Consider the following 18,240-nt stretch of genomic DNA (forward strand, 5'->3'; position numbering starts at 1 on the left):
AATGAAATATGATACAATTTCAGGACATTAATTTAAGATTTTGCATGCATTTTTACCCCATTATCTGTTGAGTTATCTTATCTCTTCATAAATATAATAATGTGCCTGGAATGGTTTCTTGCTGACACTGGTTTGGTAAGTGTTTTCTTCTTTCTTTCTTTCTTTTTTAAGGTCAAGTCACCAAAAACTGAATTCCTGCTAGCCAACAGAATGGATATATAGATGAAGAAATGGTTTTAGATACCTTTGCAGTGTAAGCTTTTAGACAATGCTATGCGTTGTTGTTGTTGTTGTGATCAATCAATCAATCAATCAATCACTTAACAGATTATGACACTCTGAATTGTACATGAGATGAACAATTTTGTTATTACCTATGGAATGAAGAAATAAATTGTTTTCCCATCTATCAGTTTCTTACACCGTGTAGATTGGCTCACTGTTAACATGCCTTTATTGCCTTGTGTCTTTAGCCACAGATGCCGTTGGACAGCGGTAACTCGGGCAGCCATGTTGGGAACAAGGTGGCTGGAAAGAAATGGGACAGATGGCAATGCTTTTACAAGTCTTTGATGCTCTTTGAGATACATGTGTTAATTTACAGTTGTTAAGCAGAAGGTGAAAAGCCGTCCCCATAGCAGTTAAAGCCATTCTTAACGCCAGTAGCAGCTGGCAGGGTCTGTAAGGAAGGGACTGTGGAAAACATGACGTCAAACAAGTGAGGCTAATTAACACCAGTTTCCCAAATTAGAAAGTCTGCAATAGCTAGAATTTAAAAATAACACCTTAATGATTTCTAAAAATAGCAGCTGACTTGCCATTGAGTATCATGACCTCCATTAAACTTGGAGCCTGTTTCCTGTGACTAATGGCGTAAATCGCATTTAGCTTTTATATTCTATTCTCTTTGGGATTAGCACTGAAGCTTAAGGCCTGACCTTGAAAGGCCTTCTCATAGAGACCTAAGATGAGCTCTCAGATTGTACACAACGCATGGTGCATACAGGTATGACAGGATGTTTAATTAACTGGGAGAAATCAAAACCAGGAGTGTACCAAGGATGGGTCTCTGTACATGAATAAAAGGTCAAGGAAAGAAATTGGAGCACCAATGAACTGGAATTAAAAGGCAAGGAGGATGATTCGGCCGATAAGACTCTGGATTAGGACACAAAAAGAAAACCTCAAGTCTTCTTTAGGCTTCTTGCATAAATTCAGGTAAGGCGGCTAATTTCCCAAAGGTTACTTTCTCCATCGATTATTGATCTTATAGAGAAGATTCTCCAATATAATTTATATTTCTATTTGTTCATTTGTTTTATATTTCTCCGAGTCCATCAGGTGTTTTTCTAATGGATAGCCTAGATAAAGAGCATATAGATTTAGCTGGCGCAAAGAATGAGAACCAATGGTAGATATAATATGAAATATATAAAGGCAGTAAATGTAATTCCCATAAGCCTTAGGTGCAACATTAGGTGCAGCTAAACCCTATTGATTTCAAAAGGACTTAAAAGTGCCCAACTGTGCTCTTGAATGCCTTTGTTGTGTAGATAGAGATGTTTGCAAATATTAATTCTATCATAGGATAGGGAAGCTTCTGAGCTGAATACAGTGGAACCAAAAGCAGAATGTTCTTCTAGCAATTCTAAACACACGCACACACACAGAGGAGTGCAAAGATCAGTATAACATAGATGCAGATGTCATCATGCTGCAGTTAAAGAAAGTATGCTATACTGGGAAAAAACCCATCAACGAGCAATTTCAGTTATATCTAGTGAAGACTGTATTTTACCTTGACACTTCCATTTTATTCAAGGAACATGACTACTAAATGTCTTATTTAACATTTGTTGTGAGTGACAGAGAAAGCAAATTGTGTGATGCAAGATTATTCAACCTGATATCCTGCAGCACTATTCAATGATCCCATCCAATAGGACAGCCATAGGCAAACTCGGCCCTCCAGATGTTTTGGGCCTACAACTCCCATCATCCCTAGCTAAAGGAACAGTGGTCAAGGATGATGAGAATTGTAGTCCCAAAACATCTGGAGGGCCAAGTTTGCCTATGCCTGCAATAGGATATTGGATTTGGCCATGTGAGATCTGGATTCTAATCCTACCTGTCTTGTGCAGTTTAAGTTTGTGGTGTATTAAGCCTTATGAATGAAATATAATTCTAAATCTAATTTGCAATGTACAGCAATCTATAATGGAGATTATGGATGGCGTCAAACTAAGTAGTTAGTTCAAGAATTTCCATTCACTCAGCAGAACTTGCCTTTCCTCGCTTCTCTCCACAGCTTCCCAAAATCTAATCCAGAGGGTTGGGGTGGAAACTCAGAACAGATTAGGGGGTGTACATAATTATATAACACAATGTATAATAGAGAGTTTATTAAAACCTATCCTCCATAAATGAACAGTCATGAAATAGGCCCAAACAAGCACCAAACTTTAAAGGCATCCAGAACAACACCAACAACATCAAAAAACCTGGACCTGTTTGACTGTAATTTGGTACACTTTATCCATTCTGGAGAGGCTGCTATGTCTTCAAATTTCATCTACTCCTGTAAATAGGGGGGCATATTAACATTTCTTTAAAATGTCAATAGCAAATGTGGCTGGGAACATTGTCTTTTTTCTTGTGGACTTGGCCTCAGACTCCAGTCCAGCTCAGACAGCCGTTTTCTGAAGTGTTGAATTGGGGTCTGAACTGAATCATCTGGTTGGTGCACAGATCTATTATTTTGCTTCTTTCCCCCTTGGATCCTATTTGGATTTTGACTCAACAGTTACTTCATGTTTTAACTTCCAGAGTTTTTGATCACACTCTCTTTCTCTCACACAGCTTTTGCAGGCAGCTTCCAAATGAACCATTAGCAGAGATCACTGAAACTAAGATTTACACAGGTGGAAGGGCCTCTATTTCTTTCATGGTGTTTCAGCTTGAATTTATTATAGGATGTTTTCTATAACACTGAAGGTACCACCTCTCAGAAGCTGCATGATACACATCTGGTTTCACATGCTGTCATCTAGATTAAAGCCATAACCAGAGTCTCCATGGGGGCTAATGAAAATTATTCCCCTTCAGGTTCCTTTATTAAAACAACACCATCTCAAGAAATATTTGGAAGTGGGAAAAGGAACTGTAATCCACTGTGCTTTACCCTCTTCTAGAGGTTTTTTTAAATAAAAAAAATTCACTTTAGTTGCTTTTCAGTTTGAGCAAACACAGCATCATTGTTTTTGTAATCCCGCTTTGACCTTTTGAAAATGTTTTTATCCTGCAAAGTAGCTTTTAGGCTCCTGCTTCATAAATCTTTTCTCCCTCTTTTTCATAGGAATTTGAGAGCGTTCTAATCTTGCTGTTGTTGTTGTTTAAAGGAAATAGGTATTTTACAAAGCCTGTTAAGAATACAAAATGTTTCTTTTAAAGTATTTTTCAGTGTTATATCTTATGTGTACACACACACACACACACACACACACACACACACACACACAGTGTTATTCCTCATGGAGCAGACAGGACAGGTGTAAATAACAAGAAGCAATTATTTTCCCACCGTTTTCACTGAGCGCATTAAAGTGGGTTAAATATGCTAATAACCACACTAACTGCCTCTGGAATGCACCTTACTGGTCACTGGAGTAATGCACTCCTATAATGTTTAACTTCTTGTTCCGCAATTACTTCTTTATTAGGCATCCAGAAGGTGTCAAAGCAAACCTGCCATATATCTCCCGGGAGAGGCTGTGCTTTCAGAAGGAGCCCCGACCAAGATACTTCACCGAGCAGTATAACCAGGACAAACATTAACATGGCCAGCATGGCTATTCAGTTACTGGGCTTCTTCCTGAGTCTTCTCGGTCTTGCTGGGACAATAACTGCGACCATCCTGCCTCACTGGTGGAGAACGGCCCACGTGGGGACCAACATCATCACGGCTGTAGCGTACATGAAGGGGCTCTGGATGGAATGCGTTTGGCACAGCACTGGCATCTATCAGTGCCAGCTTCACCACTCTCCGCTGGCTTTGCCTCGTGACCTCCAAGCAGCCCGTGCCATGATGGTGATTTCCTGTGTTCTTTCCACCTTGGCCTGCGTGGTTGCTATTTTTGGCATGGAGTGCACCCGCTGCGTCAAAGGGTCCTCTGCCAAAAACGTGTTTGCTGTCTTGGGCGGAGTCCTTTTCATACTGGCGGGGCTGGTGTGCCTCGTCCCTGTTTCTTGGTCAACCAATGATGTGGTAACTGATTTCTACAACCCAATGCTGCCCAATGGGATGAAGTATGAGATTGGGCAAGCCCTTTACCTTGGCTTTGTTTGTGCTTCGTTGAGTATCATTGGTGGAACTATCCTCTGTGTTTCATGTCAACGTCCTGGGAACGAATTAACCTACCGATCGCAGCCGAGGAGTACAAGGGCAGCTCCAGCCTACAGACCCCCAGTGGCCTACAAGGGAAACCACACCTCATCACTAACTTCTGCTTCTCACAGTGGTTACAGGTTAAATGACTATGTGTAAGTTCTCTGGGATATACTTTTATAATCTCAGTATGTGGGGTGTTTTCAAGGTGGTGTTATTAATGTACAGTCATTTTCATACAATGTTTACCTCTGCTTTGCTGTTCATGTAAAGAATACGTGTAATTTTTTTAAAAAAAAATGCTTTGAAACTCCCAATTAAAAATTACAGACATTTAAATTTTAGAGCATGTAACTTTCTTTATCTGTGGAATCATGTTCAGTATTTGAACTTCTGTTGTATAGAGCTCTGTTTCCATTACCTTCTTAAAAAGAAAAGAAAAACCCACACACGATTACATACAAATAATAATAAGAAAAAAGAACACAAAGTCTGAATATAGCATAACCCATAATAATAATAATTAGTATTATAATAGATACAGGTAGGTAGCTGTGTTGGTCTGCCGTAGTCATATCTGAAGAAGTGTGCATGCACGCGAAAGCTCATACCAATAACAAACTTAGTTGGTCTCTAAGGTGCTACTGGAATTATTTTTTAAATAGTATTATAATAGTTTACTAGTTACATTTTTTACAAATCTTACAAATTTGTACAAATCTTACAAATTTGTACAAATCTTACAAATTTGTACATTTGTAAAAATTTTGTACAAATTCTAAAACAAGCTCTGTATACCTGAAGTAGTGTCTCCACCCGTTGTTCAGCCCCAACATTGAGATCTAGCTCCAAGGGCCTTCTGGCGGTTCCCTCACTGCAAGAAGTGAAGTTACAGGGAACCAGGCAGAGGGCCTTCTCAGTTGTGGCACCCACCTTGTAAAATGCCCCCCATCAGATGGAAAACAGATAAACAACTATTTAGAGGACATCTGAAGGCAGCCCTGTATAGTTTTTTGTGTTTGATGGTGTTTCTATATTTTGCTGGAAGTCGCCCAGAATGGCTGGGGCAACCCAGTCAGATGGGTGGCATATAAATAATAAAATTATTATTATTAAGGAGGATTTGAGGCATGTGAGCCAAAGAAGCCAAACATGGCCCTCAGGATTCTCCCCAAGCCACAACTTTCACTAATCCCACTTTGCACTCTTCTTTTTTTAAAATAATTTTCATTAAAGATTTTCTTCGTTTACAAAAGCACATGCATTGCCTTTTTCTTCAGGGTGTGTTTTCTACAGATCAGTTACATTTGTTGTGAGACATTGGTGTTATATGCAGTATAGGATTGGGAAGAAAAGGGGGGAAACGGGAGAGAGGGGGTGGGGGTGGTAAAGCTTAAGTTTTTTTACTTAATATGTTTTTAGGCTGGCTGGTAGAGGCATCTTGCTAGTTGCCCGCTAGTTGCCCCAGTCTCCCAGCAGGCGAGTTGCTGTTACTTACCAGGATGGGGAGGGGCAAAGTGGTGGTGGGAGTCTGTGCAGTGCAAATGCACCAATGAAGCCAATCTGGATGTTCCTACCAGGGCATTCATACATTGCTGACCTCCCCATCAACCTCACCCCTCCTGGTAAGCAACAGGGACCCAGGTGCCAGGAAGCTAGCATAGCTGCTCTGCCCTACCTAAGTGAGCCCATTCTACTGGCAGGAATCTGCCCCTGAACTCTGATGAGAAGCATCTTCATTGCCTGAATCGGGGATAGAAGGGGGATGTGTGTGGAGAAACTAGCCTACTGAACAATGGTAAAATTCTGGTTTATTGAATCTGTCCACTTAAATAGAAGGTTGCTCAGAGGGGAATGTGGTCCTCTGGCTTAAAAGGCTTGCCAGTCCTGTTCCAAATGGTTAAAAATAAATCTGATAAATGACTTCCTTCTTTTCCTCTCTTCTGTAAGCCCTATTTAATGAGCTATTGTGACCACCGGCAGATTCATTTACTCATAAATTTAATGGGGTGCTTTTTTTCTTTTGCAGAGCCATTGGAAAAATTGGTGCCTGATCATTTACTGCAATATTGTCCTGTGATTTGATTCCATAGATGCTGCCACACTACTGGGCATAAGGCTGCTCGATGTTAGTATGAAAGTTGATGGTTGGTGGCGAGACCCAGGCAGGGCACTTCCTTCCAGGCATGACAAAGAATTGCTAACATGTGATCTATCCATTTCAGTTTCTCTTGCTTTCTAATATTTCAAGTCTTCAGTTTGGTTCTCTACATTGCTACGTATTTTAGTGAGAATCTTTCCTAATATATACTGTACACATTTGAAAAGCAATTTCCCCTAATATAATGCATTGCAATGCTGTTTTCAACAATCTGTGCATTTTTATGGACACTTTACTACGGTATATGCATTTTTTGCACACATTACTTGGCCGGAGAACTACTTTGCAAAATTCAGAGAAGTGTGAGTATCGAAGGATACCTAGTTTGGATTCACATCAGGAAGTGTAAATTAAGTAAGATCACCTTTAAATGTGAAATTGAACTGGATTTCATCCCCACCCCAGGTGTCTTTTTGATTTTATCAGTCTCATATAAGAAGTTGTCTTCTGAAAATACAGAATTGCCCTTTGACCATTGAGCTGACAGTTCATTGTACAAATTATAACATATTTTCCTGCCTCTAAGACAGCGAAAGAGAACAGAATTATGTAGAGGTACCATTCTTTGCTCTAAGTTTCCCAGTTAACTATAACTATAGTGATGCTCATAAATCAGATTCAGTTGCTTGTTTCACTTTCTGGTATAAGCCTTTTGAATTAAATTGCTTGTTAATGAGAACACATCCTAACTTTACAAATTTAAACATATATGATAATACATTTTATATTTGATAAGGTTTTGTGAAGAGGAGGAAAGTGTGCATTGGATTATTTAATCAAATCTTCAACCTTTTTGGTGGAGCTGCATTGTTGGGAACAAATTTGCATTGTTTATAACGTCAGCTCAAATGTCAACACATACATAACCTTAATAATTATGTTGAATTAATTAAAATGCCATCACGCAGAAAAAGAATTAGGAAGGAAACGGATGGTGGAAACACAATAACAGGTGACCGTTAAGGCAATATGGATACTCATTTTTGAAGAATAAAAAAAACTAGAACATATATGAAGAGAATATGAGATTCAAGGCAGGGCTGTATGTTATTTGAAACATCATATCTAACTTAGTTACAGGTAGGTAGCCGTGTTGGTCTGCCGCAGTCGAAACAAAATAAAAAATTCCTTTCAGTAGCACCTTAGAGACCAACTAAGTTTGTTATTGGTATGAGCTTTCATGTGCATGCACACTTCTTCAGATACTCTGAAACAGACCTTTTGTCACTTACCTTTCCAAAGATATAAGGCACTGGTGGCTGAACATATAAAGTTTAATTCTCAACTGGTGAAAAATCAGAATATCTCTCATCAAGTATATTGTGAATCCTGTATTCACATTGTGTGCCTTTTTCTTTCTTCAATTTTTTTTTATCATCTAATTGATCAAAAGTGCATTATCTCCCATACTTTTATTTAGTTCCGGAAAAGGCAAGTCTGCGAGAATAACTTAGCAGTTTACACACTCAATAACTTTACAGTTCCTTTTATCAGCTGAATTGTGCCACAGGAAGCACTTCATTTTGTCTCAATGTACCAGGCTGAAAGACAAGGTGAATTTACAAACATTGAAACGTAGAGTCCATTACCACTGCTGTTGGAAAGACGATACATTTTGTGGTCATGTGGTCAAAGGGGAACAACATTAAAGACTTGCATTATTCAGGAGGATGTTCCATTTATACTACCTGTTCATGCTTTCTGTACATAGGAGTAACCCAGAGCCCAACAATATCTAGAGGGCTACCACTGGCACCATTCTGGACTACAGACCATTCTATCTGGGGCTGATGGGAGTTAAACTGCAACATCTGTCCCATCCCCCCCCCCACAAAGTGGACTGTATTCAGGAAAACCATGTAATATAGAAACTCAAGAGTTCTCCTCGGCTCTCCTTTAGAGACAGGAAGTGGGTCTTCTCTCTAGGGTGAAAAGAGGCACTCTGAGAAAGTGTGGGAAGAGCTTTACTTCACCATTAAGGTGTAATGGGAAGTTTCCCGTTTTGACACACAGAGTTAACTTCAGCTGCTTTTGGTAGATTGCAGGCTTAAAAGTTACATTGCCCAGCCATTTCTCTGTGTGTTTTTAAGTGAAAAGAAAATCCCATAATTTAAGGAACATGATTGCCAGTACCAATGGACCATATGCTGGAAACACTATAACTAATACTATATATTTGAAATGTAGCTGTAACGGATTATTAGCATAATAAATACACACATGGACGTAGCTGATGAAATCCTAGGGGTGGAAGAATGCTTTCGTAAATGTGGCCCACTTGTAAAAACATTCGCTCACACAGTGAGTGTCAGTATTGAGCAGTGAGGAAAAGTATCAGGTAATCCACTAAAGGTGAGCCAAAAAATTTGACATGAAATTAACTGTGAGGCAGCCCAGATCAATGACGTGGGAAAGATACTTTTTTGTAGTGAGACTACACAGGGTCCAGGTGACAAAATCCCAATGAGAAGATTTGCACTTCAGGTGTTTAATACTGTTGGGCTTAATTGTACTAATAATTTACAACAGGTCAATACTTGACTGAAGCAGATTCATCTGCTCTTTAGCGTATGCACTGAAACAGACGAACATATAGCTGTGATAGGAACTAGTTTCTATAGAGGTGCAGGGGCATACCTAGGCATTGGTCAGTTTCCCCCTTCCCTGAAGGGCACAGTCCCAGGGGGTGCAAAAACCATGCCTCTGCCCTCTGGCTTGGAGTGGCTAGGAGCCTGTCCATCTGTGTGCTCAGACAGACCAAGGGAGGAGAAGGAGGAGCAGAGCAGACCTGATCCTGGTGGCTGCAGAGGAAGTCACTGGTGGGGCGTAAAAGGTGACACAAAGCAAACATTTTCAGTTTCTGATCCATGGTCTTTCCTCGCTTCAGAGGTGCCAATGCATCTCCTTGCCAAGGGCGCAAGGGACCTTGGGCGTCCCCCCCCCCGAGCAAAAAAGGGAGAAAAAATGGTATAAAACAGCTCACGGCGCACGCTGTTGTCAAGGCAGTTCACCTTCTCGGTCGAGTACACGATCTTGACGCAGCGGGCAGGGCCGTCTTAACTATACCAGCCGCCATGGTCCTGCACCCTGCCAGGCAGGGCCAGGCAGGGCGGGCAGCTGGAGAGCACGGCACGACAGGCAGGGACGCTGCCAGCTGTGCTCCGCCTCGGCCTGCTCGGCTGAAGCGAAACGGCAGCAGCGTATGCAAATGAGGTGCCGCAGAGCATTGTGGGGCAGCACTTTCTGTGCTGTGCTCGCTGTGACTTGAAGGAGTGTGGGCTGAAGTTAGCCCAGGTCCAGGTCCATGTTTCCCTCGACGGAGACAGCTTCGCTGCTGCTGCCTCGTTTTAGTCACCGCTGCCAGTAAAGGAGCGGGCAAGGCAGAAGCACAAGCGCGGGTGGCTCCGTTTGCCGCCTCGGCAATGGCTGGAAATGGCCCCCTCCCCTCTGGGGGTCGTGGACGTTGACCTGGGGGGATCTCGGCCACATCATCGCCAGCCAGCCAATCGGGTGGCTGGGGGTGGGGGGCGTGGCTGGCGTGCCCCCCCTAGTTTTGATCCTGGGTACGCCCATGCAAGAGACTGAAGGGGCAGGTTGTGCGTGCCGATACATCTCCTTGCCAAGATCTCTAGGTATGCCTCTGTTGAAGTTCAGCACTCTCCCATTCATGTCTACAGTGGTACCTCGGTTTATGAACACAATTGGTTCCGGAAGTCTGTTCATAAACTGAAGCGTTCATAAACTGAAGCGAACTTCCCCATTGAAAGTAATGGAAAGTGGATTAATCCGTTCCAGACGGTCCGCGGAGTAACCGTTCATAAACTGAAGCGAACTTTCCCATTGAAAGTAATGGAAAGTGGATTAATCCGTTCCAGACGGGTCCGCGGAGTACTTAAACTGAAGCGTTCATAAACTGAAACATGGGTGTAATTGGTTCCGGAGGTCTGTTCATAAACTGAAGCGTTCATAAACTGAAGCGAACTTTCCCATTAAAAGTAATGGAAAGTGAATTAATCCGTTCCAGATGGGTCCGCAGTGTTCATAAACCGAAAATTCATAAACCGAGGTGTTCATAAACCGAGGTTCCACTGTACTTGTAATGAAGTCCTACTGTGTGACTGAGATCTAATCCATCATTAATGCATTCCGCCTGGAAAAATATATTTGGAAAGTCCTAGTAATGCTTGCAAATGTGTTTGTTGCATGACATTGGCACATTCTCCACTAAAAAAGCTGTTTGCTGCAACGCTTGCTAACTTGCTTGGAGAAGCAAGCCGTGCATATGAGTGTGATGAGGCTGCGGCCTGGACCTGCCAGCACTGATAAAGGACTGCAAAGGAAAGGCTGAAGTTTAGTGTTACATACATGAAATTGTAAAGTTGTGTAAAGCAATGGACAGTGAGAGAGCATTATGTAATGCAGTGGTGAGGAACCTGTGTTCCTCCAGATGTTTTTGGATTCCAATTTCCATCAGCCCCACGCAGAATGGTCAATGTCCGGGAGATGGAATTTAACAACATCTGGAGGGTCACAGGTTCCTTATGTAATGCACGTTGGTTAGGATAACATGCTTCTACTTATTTGGCTTGATGGTTGCACTTATTTACATTACAAAGTGAAAGGAGGGATGCCATTTCCTGCCATTTATCTCACCTATTATAACAGACAGGGAATGCCACTGTCTAACAATGGATTTGCCAAGTCCAAACATGGGGATCCTGCAGGGCACCTTTAAAAGCTCAGAGGCAGCCTGCTGCCCAGCAGTCCTGAGACATTAAATTTCACAACAGAGCACATGCAGGAACATTTCAACATGACAAGAAGGTGGAAGTGCTTGTATATAAAATATAAAATATAAAATCTCTCTCTCTCTCTCTCTCATTCCTGGACTTGCTAGTTTGGGCTGCATAGCAAGGTGAAACTATTCCCAAGTTATGCTGGCAAATTTCTAATAAAACTTGATAGTAAGAAAATGCAGTAGATGTAAAATAAGCCATGATGAAAGGAACAGATATTTCAAATGCCTCTGGGTTAATAGAAGTATTTGTTTCTTAGTGAGCTTGCTTCTCACTCATCAGATATTGAAAAAAACTGAATGTGGAAAATTCCCCCTACAGAAGTTAAGCAATGCCTGGAGGCAGATGGTATTTGATATTTTACTATGTCAAAGGCTCGCTGCCAGAAAGCATTCTGAAAAACCAGACAATGCACCATTTGAAACCCCTGTGCATCTCCCTCCCGCCACGTTTTTGTTTGTTGATCGGAAACACGCACACACATTGTGGTGCAATCCTATGCATGGGTAATCAAAAGTAACCTCAATTGTCTTCCATGGAGCTTCCTCCTAGGTAAATATATGTCGGGTTAAGTATTTTGGTAATGATAATAAAGGTAAAAGGTAGGCAAAGGAGCCCTGGACAGTTAAGTCCTGTCAAATAAATCTGCTCAATTGACTGTTTTGAGGTTAAATTGTTGTTGTTGTTTAGTCGTTTAGTTGTGTCCAACTCTTCGTGACCCCATGGACCAGAGCACGCCAGGCACTCCTGTCTTCCACTGCCTCCCGCAGTTTGGTCAGACTCATGTTCGTAGCTTTGAGAACACTGTCCAACCATCTCGTCCTCTGTCGTCCCCTTCTCCTAGTGCCCCCAATCTTTCCCAACATCAGGGTCTTTTCCAGGGAGTCTTCTCTTCTCATGAGGTGGCCAAAGTATTGGAGCCTCAGATTCAGGATTTATCCTTCCAGTGAGCACTCGGGACTGATTTCCTTCAGAATGGATAGGTTTGATCTTCTTGCAGTCCATGGGACTCTCAAGAGTCTCCTCCAACACCATAATTCAAAAGCATCAATTCTTCGGCGATCAGCCTTCTTTATTGTCCAGCTCTCACTTCCATTTCCATATATCACTACCGGTACTGGGAAAACCATAGCTTTAACTATACGGACCTTTGTCGGCAAGGTGATGTCTCTGCTTTTTAAGATGCTGTCTAGGTTTGTAATTGCTTTTCTTCCAAGAAGCAGGCACCTTTTAATTTCGTAACTGCTGTCACCATCTGCAGTGATCATGGAACCCAAGAGAGTAAAATCTCTCACTGCCTCCATTTCTTCCCCTTCTATTTGCCAGGAGGTGATGGGACAAGTGGCTATGATCTTAGTTTTTTTGATGTTGAGCTTCAGACCATATTTTGCGTTCTCCTCTTTTACCCTCATGAAAGGTTCTTTAATTCCTCCTCACTTTCTGCTATCAAGGTTGTGTCATCATCAGCATATGTGAGGTTGTTGCTATTTCTTCAGGCAATCTTAAGTCTGGTTTGGGATTCATCCAGTCCAGCCTTTCACATGATGAATTCTGCATATAACTTAAATAAGCAGGGAGACAATATACAGCCTTGTCATACTCCTTTCCCAATTTTGAACCAATCAGTTGTTCCATATCCAGTTCTAACTGTAGCTTCTTGTCCCACATAGAGATTTCTCAGGAGACAGATGAGATGATCAGGCACTCCCATTTCTTTAAGAACTTGCCATAGTTTGCTGTGGTCGACCCAGTCAAATGCTTAAATTAGATTAAATTAGGTTAAATTAGATATAATTAGGTTAAATTAGATATAGATTAACTACTACCCCAAACCTTTTTAAAAAAATAAAAAAGAGCCCCTGGACAATCAGGGTATTTTGATTCATATGTTTTTAGTCCTATACAGTCATGATATGTAGGAAAATAGAAAGGGGAGAAAGCAGAAATGAGATCGCTCTGTGCCCCTTGCCTTCTCCCTATCTGAAGGCAACTACCTGAAGCAGGGAGCCTTTTGTGTATCGTCCATGCTCCCTGCGTGTTGTAGAACCACAGTTCTAAAATGTGTTGGGAGCCTCCATGGATACAGAAGGCTTTCTCTTCAGATAGCTGCCTACTATGAAGTGACGATGGGATGGAGCTATTGCACTCATTCCTTACTCCCTGTGTTTACATTTCCCTATTGGTAACAGCCGCATGGGGCTCTGGTAATCAATGACAGAAAATATTTATTATTAGGATCATTGCATTTGGTACACAAAAGGTAATATTCACCATGTAATGTATGACTGTAAATATACATTTATTATTTAAGGAGCATTGCCTTTCTGAACCAGAAAGGTTATTTCTCCAGAAGGTGAGCTAAATTATCTGGGTTTTGTTTCTAATCAAAAATCAATTTATTCCAAGTAGCTGTGAACATTAACAGTAGGTTAATCACCGATTAACCAGTAGGTTAATTGCAGAATCTCACAGAAATGCAGCTGATCGCTCCTGCCCTATTTCAGCACAGCAGGCCGACAATCTGAATGGAATATTAACTACCTGCTGTGCTTGGCTGGCCTCTTTTTCTTAAAATAAATAACCCTATGAAAAAGTCATTAACAGAATATTTGGGCTTGCTGTAGAAAGAAAATTAAAAGTATCAAAGTAACGTCAAAATTTTAACAGCCTTCCTTATTGCAGAGGAACAGGCATCCCACAGCTGTTCATATTGCCTGATGTGCTTTAGCCAACTGTAATTGCAGCCCAACATTTCCTCCTTAAAAGTGTTCCTTGCCCAGGAGCCGAGCCAAGTACATTTTGGACAAGCCTAGGGTGTTAAAAATATGAATGTGCTCTTATTGGAGCAAACCTGCATGTTTCATATTAAATGTGCTCATTGAGAAAATAATCCTGCAGAGTTTGTCGAGATGATAATTACTTTGGCAAAAAAAGAGGAGGCCACCTTGCCTGGCCTTCATCAAAAATGGACTCCATTTACCAGAGTTTAATGGAGAGGCCTTGCTTGAAATGGACTGTGATGCATAAACGTTGCTGGTTCCTATTTTTAATATTTATGGTTCAACCGCCTGGCAAATTATCTGGTTCCCTCAAGGGCACAGGGCCTACTTCAGTCTACAAAGGAATAATGGTTCCACTCCTCTGTGCCTGCCATTGTAGGAGGCCTGAAAGATCAGGTTTGGTTTCTATTTTTATTTCACAGTTGTGTTTTTTTAGAGGTAGGGATCTCCAAATATGTTCATATAATCATAGAATTGTAGCGTTGGAAGGGATTCTGAGGGTCATCTGGTCCAACCCCCTGCAATGTAGGAAATTCAGCTAAAGCACCCAAGACAGATGGCTATCCAGCCTCTGCTTAAAAACCTCCAAGGAAGAACCCACAACCTCCTAAGGGATGTTCTTTCCAAGACACTTCAGAAAGTTTTTGTGGGAAGGGGTGGGGGTGGGAGTGGTGTTTATTGATTTGTTTGTTTTGTTCTTATTATGTACTTTGTGTGTTTATCATGTATTTTTATGTTGTGAAGAGATCTGCGGACAAAGGTATACAAATTTAATACAGTACAAATAATCATAATATATAGCATTACCAAAATGTTGATCACCGTCACCACCTCCTTCTCTAGGCTTAAGTCTAGCAGATCTGTTCACACGCTAAAGGCAAAGAGTGACTGCAGAAGATAGTTGGTTCTTAGAGATGTTTTGCAAATGTAGACATCTGAGGAAAAATATATCATGTGAATTAGCAATACACACTGATACACTGACACGTGTGAAATCCATTAAAGGGAAAAATGCCTTTGAGTATAACATGAAATGGCTCAAGACACATGTGTTCCCAAATTTCCCTGACCAAGCCTACATAAAATAAACCATTGCTTTCAGGGCCGTCTTAAGCATATCCGGCGCCATGGGGCAAAGATCCCTCCTCCGCCGCCCCACATGCATTCAGTTTGCCAGTAACCTTGTGGAACACAACCCTAAAGAAAAAGCCCAGCCTTTCAGTTACTGAGGAATCAAACACTATAAATCTAACTACAGAGCAATTGTGTATTAAAAACATTTTTAAGCACAGTGGGACAAAGCAACTGTGAAATGTTTGAACAACTGTGAATTGGACATTTCTGACTTTAAGGCCTCTTTTAAGAAGTAAAACGGTGCAAAGATAAAATAATTAAACGTCCATTTTGCTGGCCCACTTGAAATTGCAGACATGTTGGCTACAATATATATAAAAAGAAAATGTCACCCCAAAAGTAGCATGTAGTCACTAGTCTTGCATTAATTAAGCTTTCTAGCTTGATGCACCTAGAATGCAACTTAGAACTACAGTAGTCGGTGGCAACATTCAGCTCCCATACAAACCCCCTAAAACTGTATTCCTGTTAAACAGTGACACCCAGTGGCCAGATGCTATTTACACACCCACTTTTCTCTGCATTTACCTCTCGGCTAATGCAAAATTCTGCAAACATGTTGTCTGTTTTTGATTATGGAATGCCATAAGGTATTTTTAAAATGCACATTGTACAAAGAGACCTGGTTGTACATATTATTGTACATGGACAAACTGAAATAGCTAATGCCATAATGGGAAAAATTCATAGCAGCAGCTTTGTCCATCTGTTGTGGTTCAGTAAAGTCAAAGGAAAAGGAAGAGAGCATTGGCAGATTCACCTGCAGCTGAACCAGCCCTGACTTGAGGGGGACCTTTTGCAATGTTACACTGATCTACTAAGTACTCCATACTCTAGTCACTTGCATGCTTTAGGACAGGAATGTGCAAGCCTGAAACTAAAGTAAATAAATGATGTCAAGATAAAGAAATCAGCAAGGCAAAGTGTTCTCTTGGGAGCTGTAAAATAATAAATTAATTAATTCTGTTTCTATACAATATTAGGTTTTTAATTGTAAGCTTCATGTTTTATTTAATGCTTACTATAAGATCGTTAGAGAACTAACCATTCAACTTTACAGTACCTTTTACGTGTGGGTGCAGTAACCCATCAGTAGAGCAGCTGCCACATTAATTGCCCTGCCTGTTCATTGCAAATGGGGGGAGAACATAAAAATATAATAATTTATTAGTTATATGCCACCCATCTGACCAGGTTCCCCCAGCCACTCTGGGCAGCTTCCAGAAAGGGCAATTCCCCCCTCCCCATTTGATTCCAGTTTATTTATTATTGAGATATATTACCCACACCCAAGTCTCAAGGCAGTTTACATTAAATATACAAATGAAACTACAGTAAGACATAAGGTAATAAGAAACCAATATGGTACAATGGGTGGTAAGAACAAACTGTACCAGGGTCAGTACTGGTCTTTGCAGGGAACTGAAGGAGGGAGCTTTGGATCTTATAAAGGTAAAGGGACCCCTGACCATTAGGTCGTCGCGGATGACTCTGGGGTTGCGGCGCTCATCTCGCATTATTGGCTGAGGGAGCCGGTGTACAGCTTACGGGTCATGTGGCCAGCATGACTAAGCCACTTCTGGTGAACCAGAGCAGCACACAGAAACACCATTTACCTTCCCGCCGGAGCGGTACCTATTTATCTACTTGCACTTTGACGTGCTTTCGAACTGCTAGGTAGGCAGGAGCTGGGACGGAGCAATGCGAGCTCACCCCGTTGCGGGGATTTGAACCGCCAACCTTCTGATCAGCAAGCCCTAGGCTCTGTGGTTTAACCCACAGCGCCACTTGGATCTGATAGATCCATGCATATCTTGAACAGGCTCAGGTGTCACCTGTATCATTGGTGAAACCTCACTGGCAGAACAGGAATGGTAGTAGAAATCTCCACAGGTGTAGCAGGGAGACCTACATCCCCATGCACCCCCTCCTCACAATTGGCTTGCATGCCACATCCTAGGACTCTTTAGGTAGCAAAAGGATCACATTAAGTTAAAGATATTTTTTTTTAAAAAAAACCCATTTCTTAATCACCACAGGACCATATATTTGAGATCTTATTCACTTTCCCATTTTGCACTATTGTATCCCACTCACATGCCCACCATGTCCTTCAGTCATATGGGACAATTAGGGCACTCCCTGTGTAATATAATTGATAGACAGGACATTGAATACTGCCCCTTTGGTAATTTTCAAACTCCTTAGGTATTATCTGTTGGACAGCTATGGTCAGTATATTTAAGCAAGAAGGAGAGGGACTCATAAATCTGTACTTATTCTCAAGCTTTGAACTACAAAACTACAAAGAAATCATTATTCCAAACTACAAAACTATAAAGAAATCATTATTCCATATTGATATTACAGTTTACTATCTGTGCAATAAGTGTATTTATGTTAACTATATGATTTTAATTGCATTCCTGCATGTTTTCATTAAGCCTAACTTGATTGATTCTGGATGTACTCTGAATAATCTCTCTCTTTTCATCATGTTCTCAGTTTACTCCAAGCATTTAACACTGTATATGAAAATTTGTTACAATATTACAGTCAATCAAGCATAGTGGAAGTTGTTGGAAACTGAATACAGTACAGTGGTACCTCGGTTTATGAACACAATTGGTTCCGGAAGTCTGTTCATAAACTGAGGTGTTCATAAACTGAAGCAAACTTTCCCATTGAAAGTAATGGAAAGTGGATTAATCCGTTCCAGACGGTCCGCGGAGTAACCGTTCATAAACTGAAGCGAACTTTTCCATTGAAAGTAATGGAAAGTGGATTAATCCGTTCCAGACGGGTCCGCAAAGTACTTAAACTGAAGCGTTCATAAACTGAAACATGGGTGTAATTGGTTCCGGAAGTCTGTTCATAAACTGAAGCGTTCATAAACTGAAGCGAACTTTCCCATTAAAAGTAATGGAAAGTGAATTAATCCGTTCCAGATGGGTCCGCGGCGTTCATAAACCGAAAATTCATAAA

At 41.2% G+C, this 18,240-nt stretch overlaps 1 protein-coding gene across 1 annotated transcript; it reads left to right on the forward strand.

The window, feature by feature from the left end:
• Nucleotides 1-3,835: 3,835 nt before the first annotated feature.
• On the forward strand, nucleotides 3,836-4,543 carry CLDN14 (claudin 14). Its single transcript, XM_035116237.1, has one exon. It carries the CDS (start codon nucleotides 3,836-3,838, stop codon nucleotides 4,541-4,543), a length of 708 nt encoding a protein of 235 aa, XP_034972128.1.
• Nucleotides 4,544-18,240: the final 13,697 nt, after the last annotated feature.

Source organism: Zootoca vivipara, chromosome 4 (assembly GCF_963506605.1).
Source record: "Zootoca vivipara chromosome 4, rZooViv1.1, whole genome shotgun sequence".
NCBI classification, from domain to species: domain Eukaryota; kingdom Metazoa; phylum Chordata; class Lepidosauria; order Squamata; family Lacertidae; genus Zootoca; species Zootoca vivipara.

What these genes read in the sequence shown, in the direction of transcription:
- CLDN14 (XM_035116237.1), top strand. Translation starts at nt 3,836, where the DNA reads ATGGCCAGCATGGCTATTCAGTTACTGGGCTTCTTCCTGAGTCTTCTC.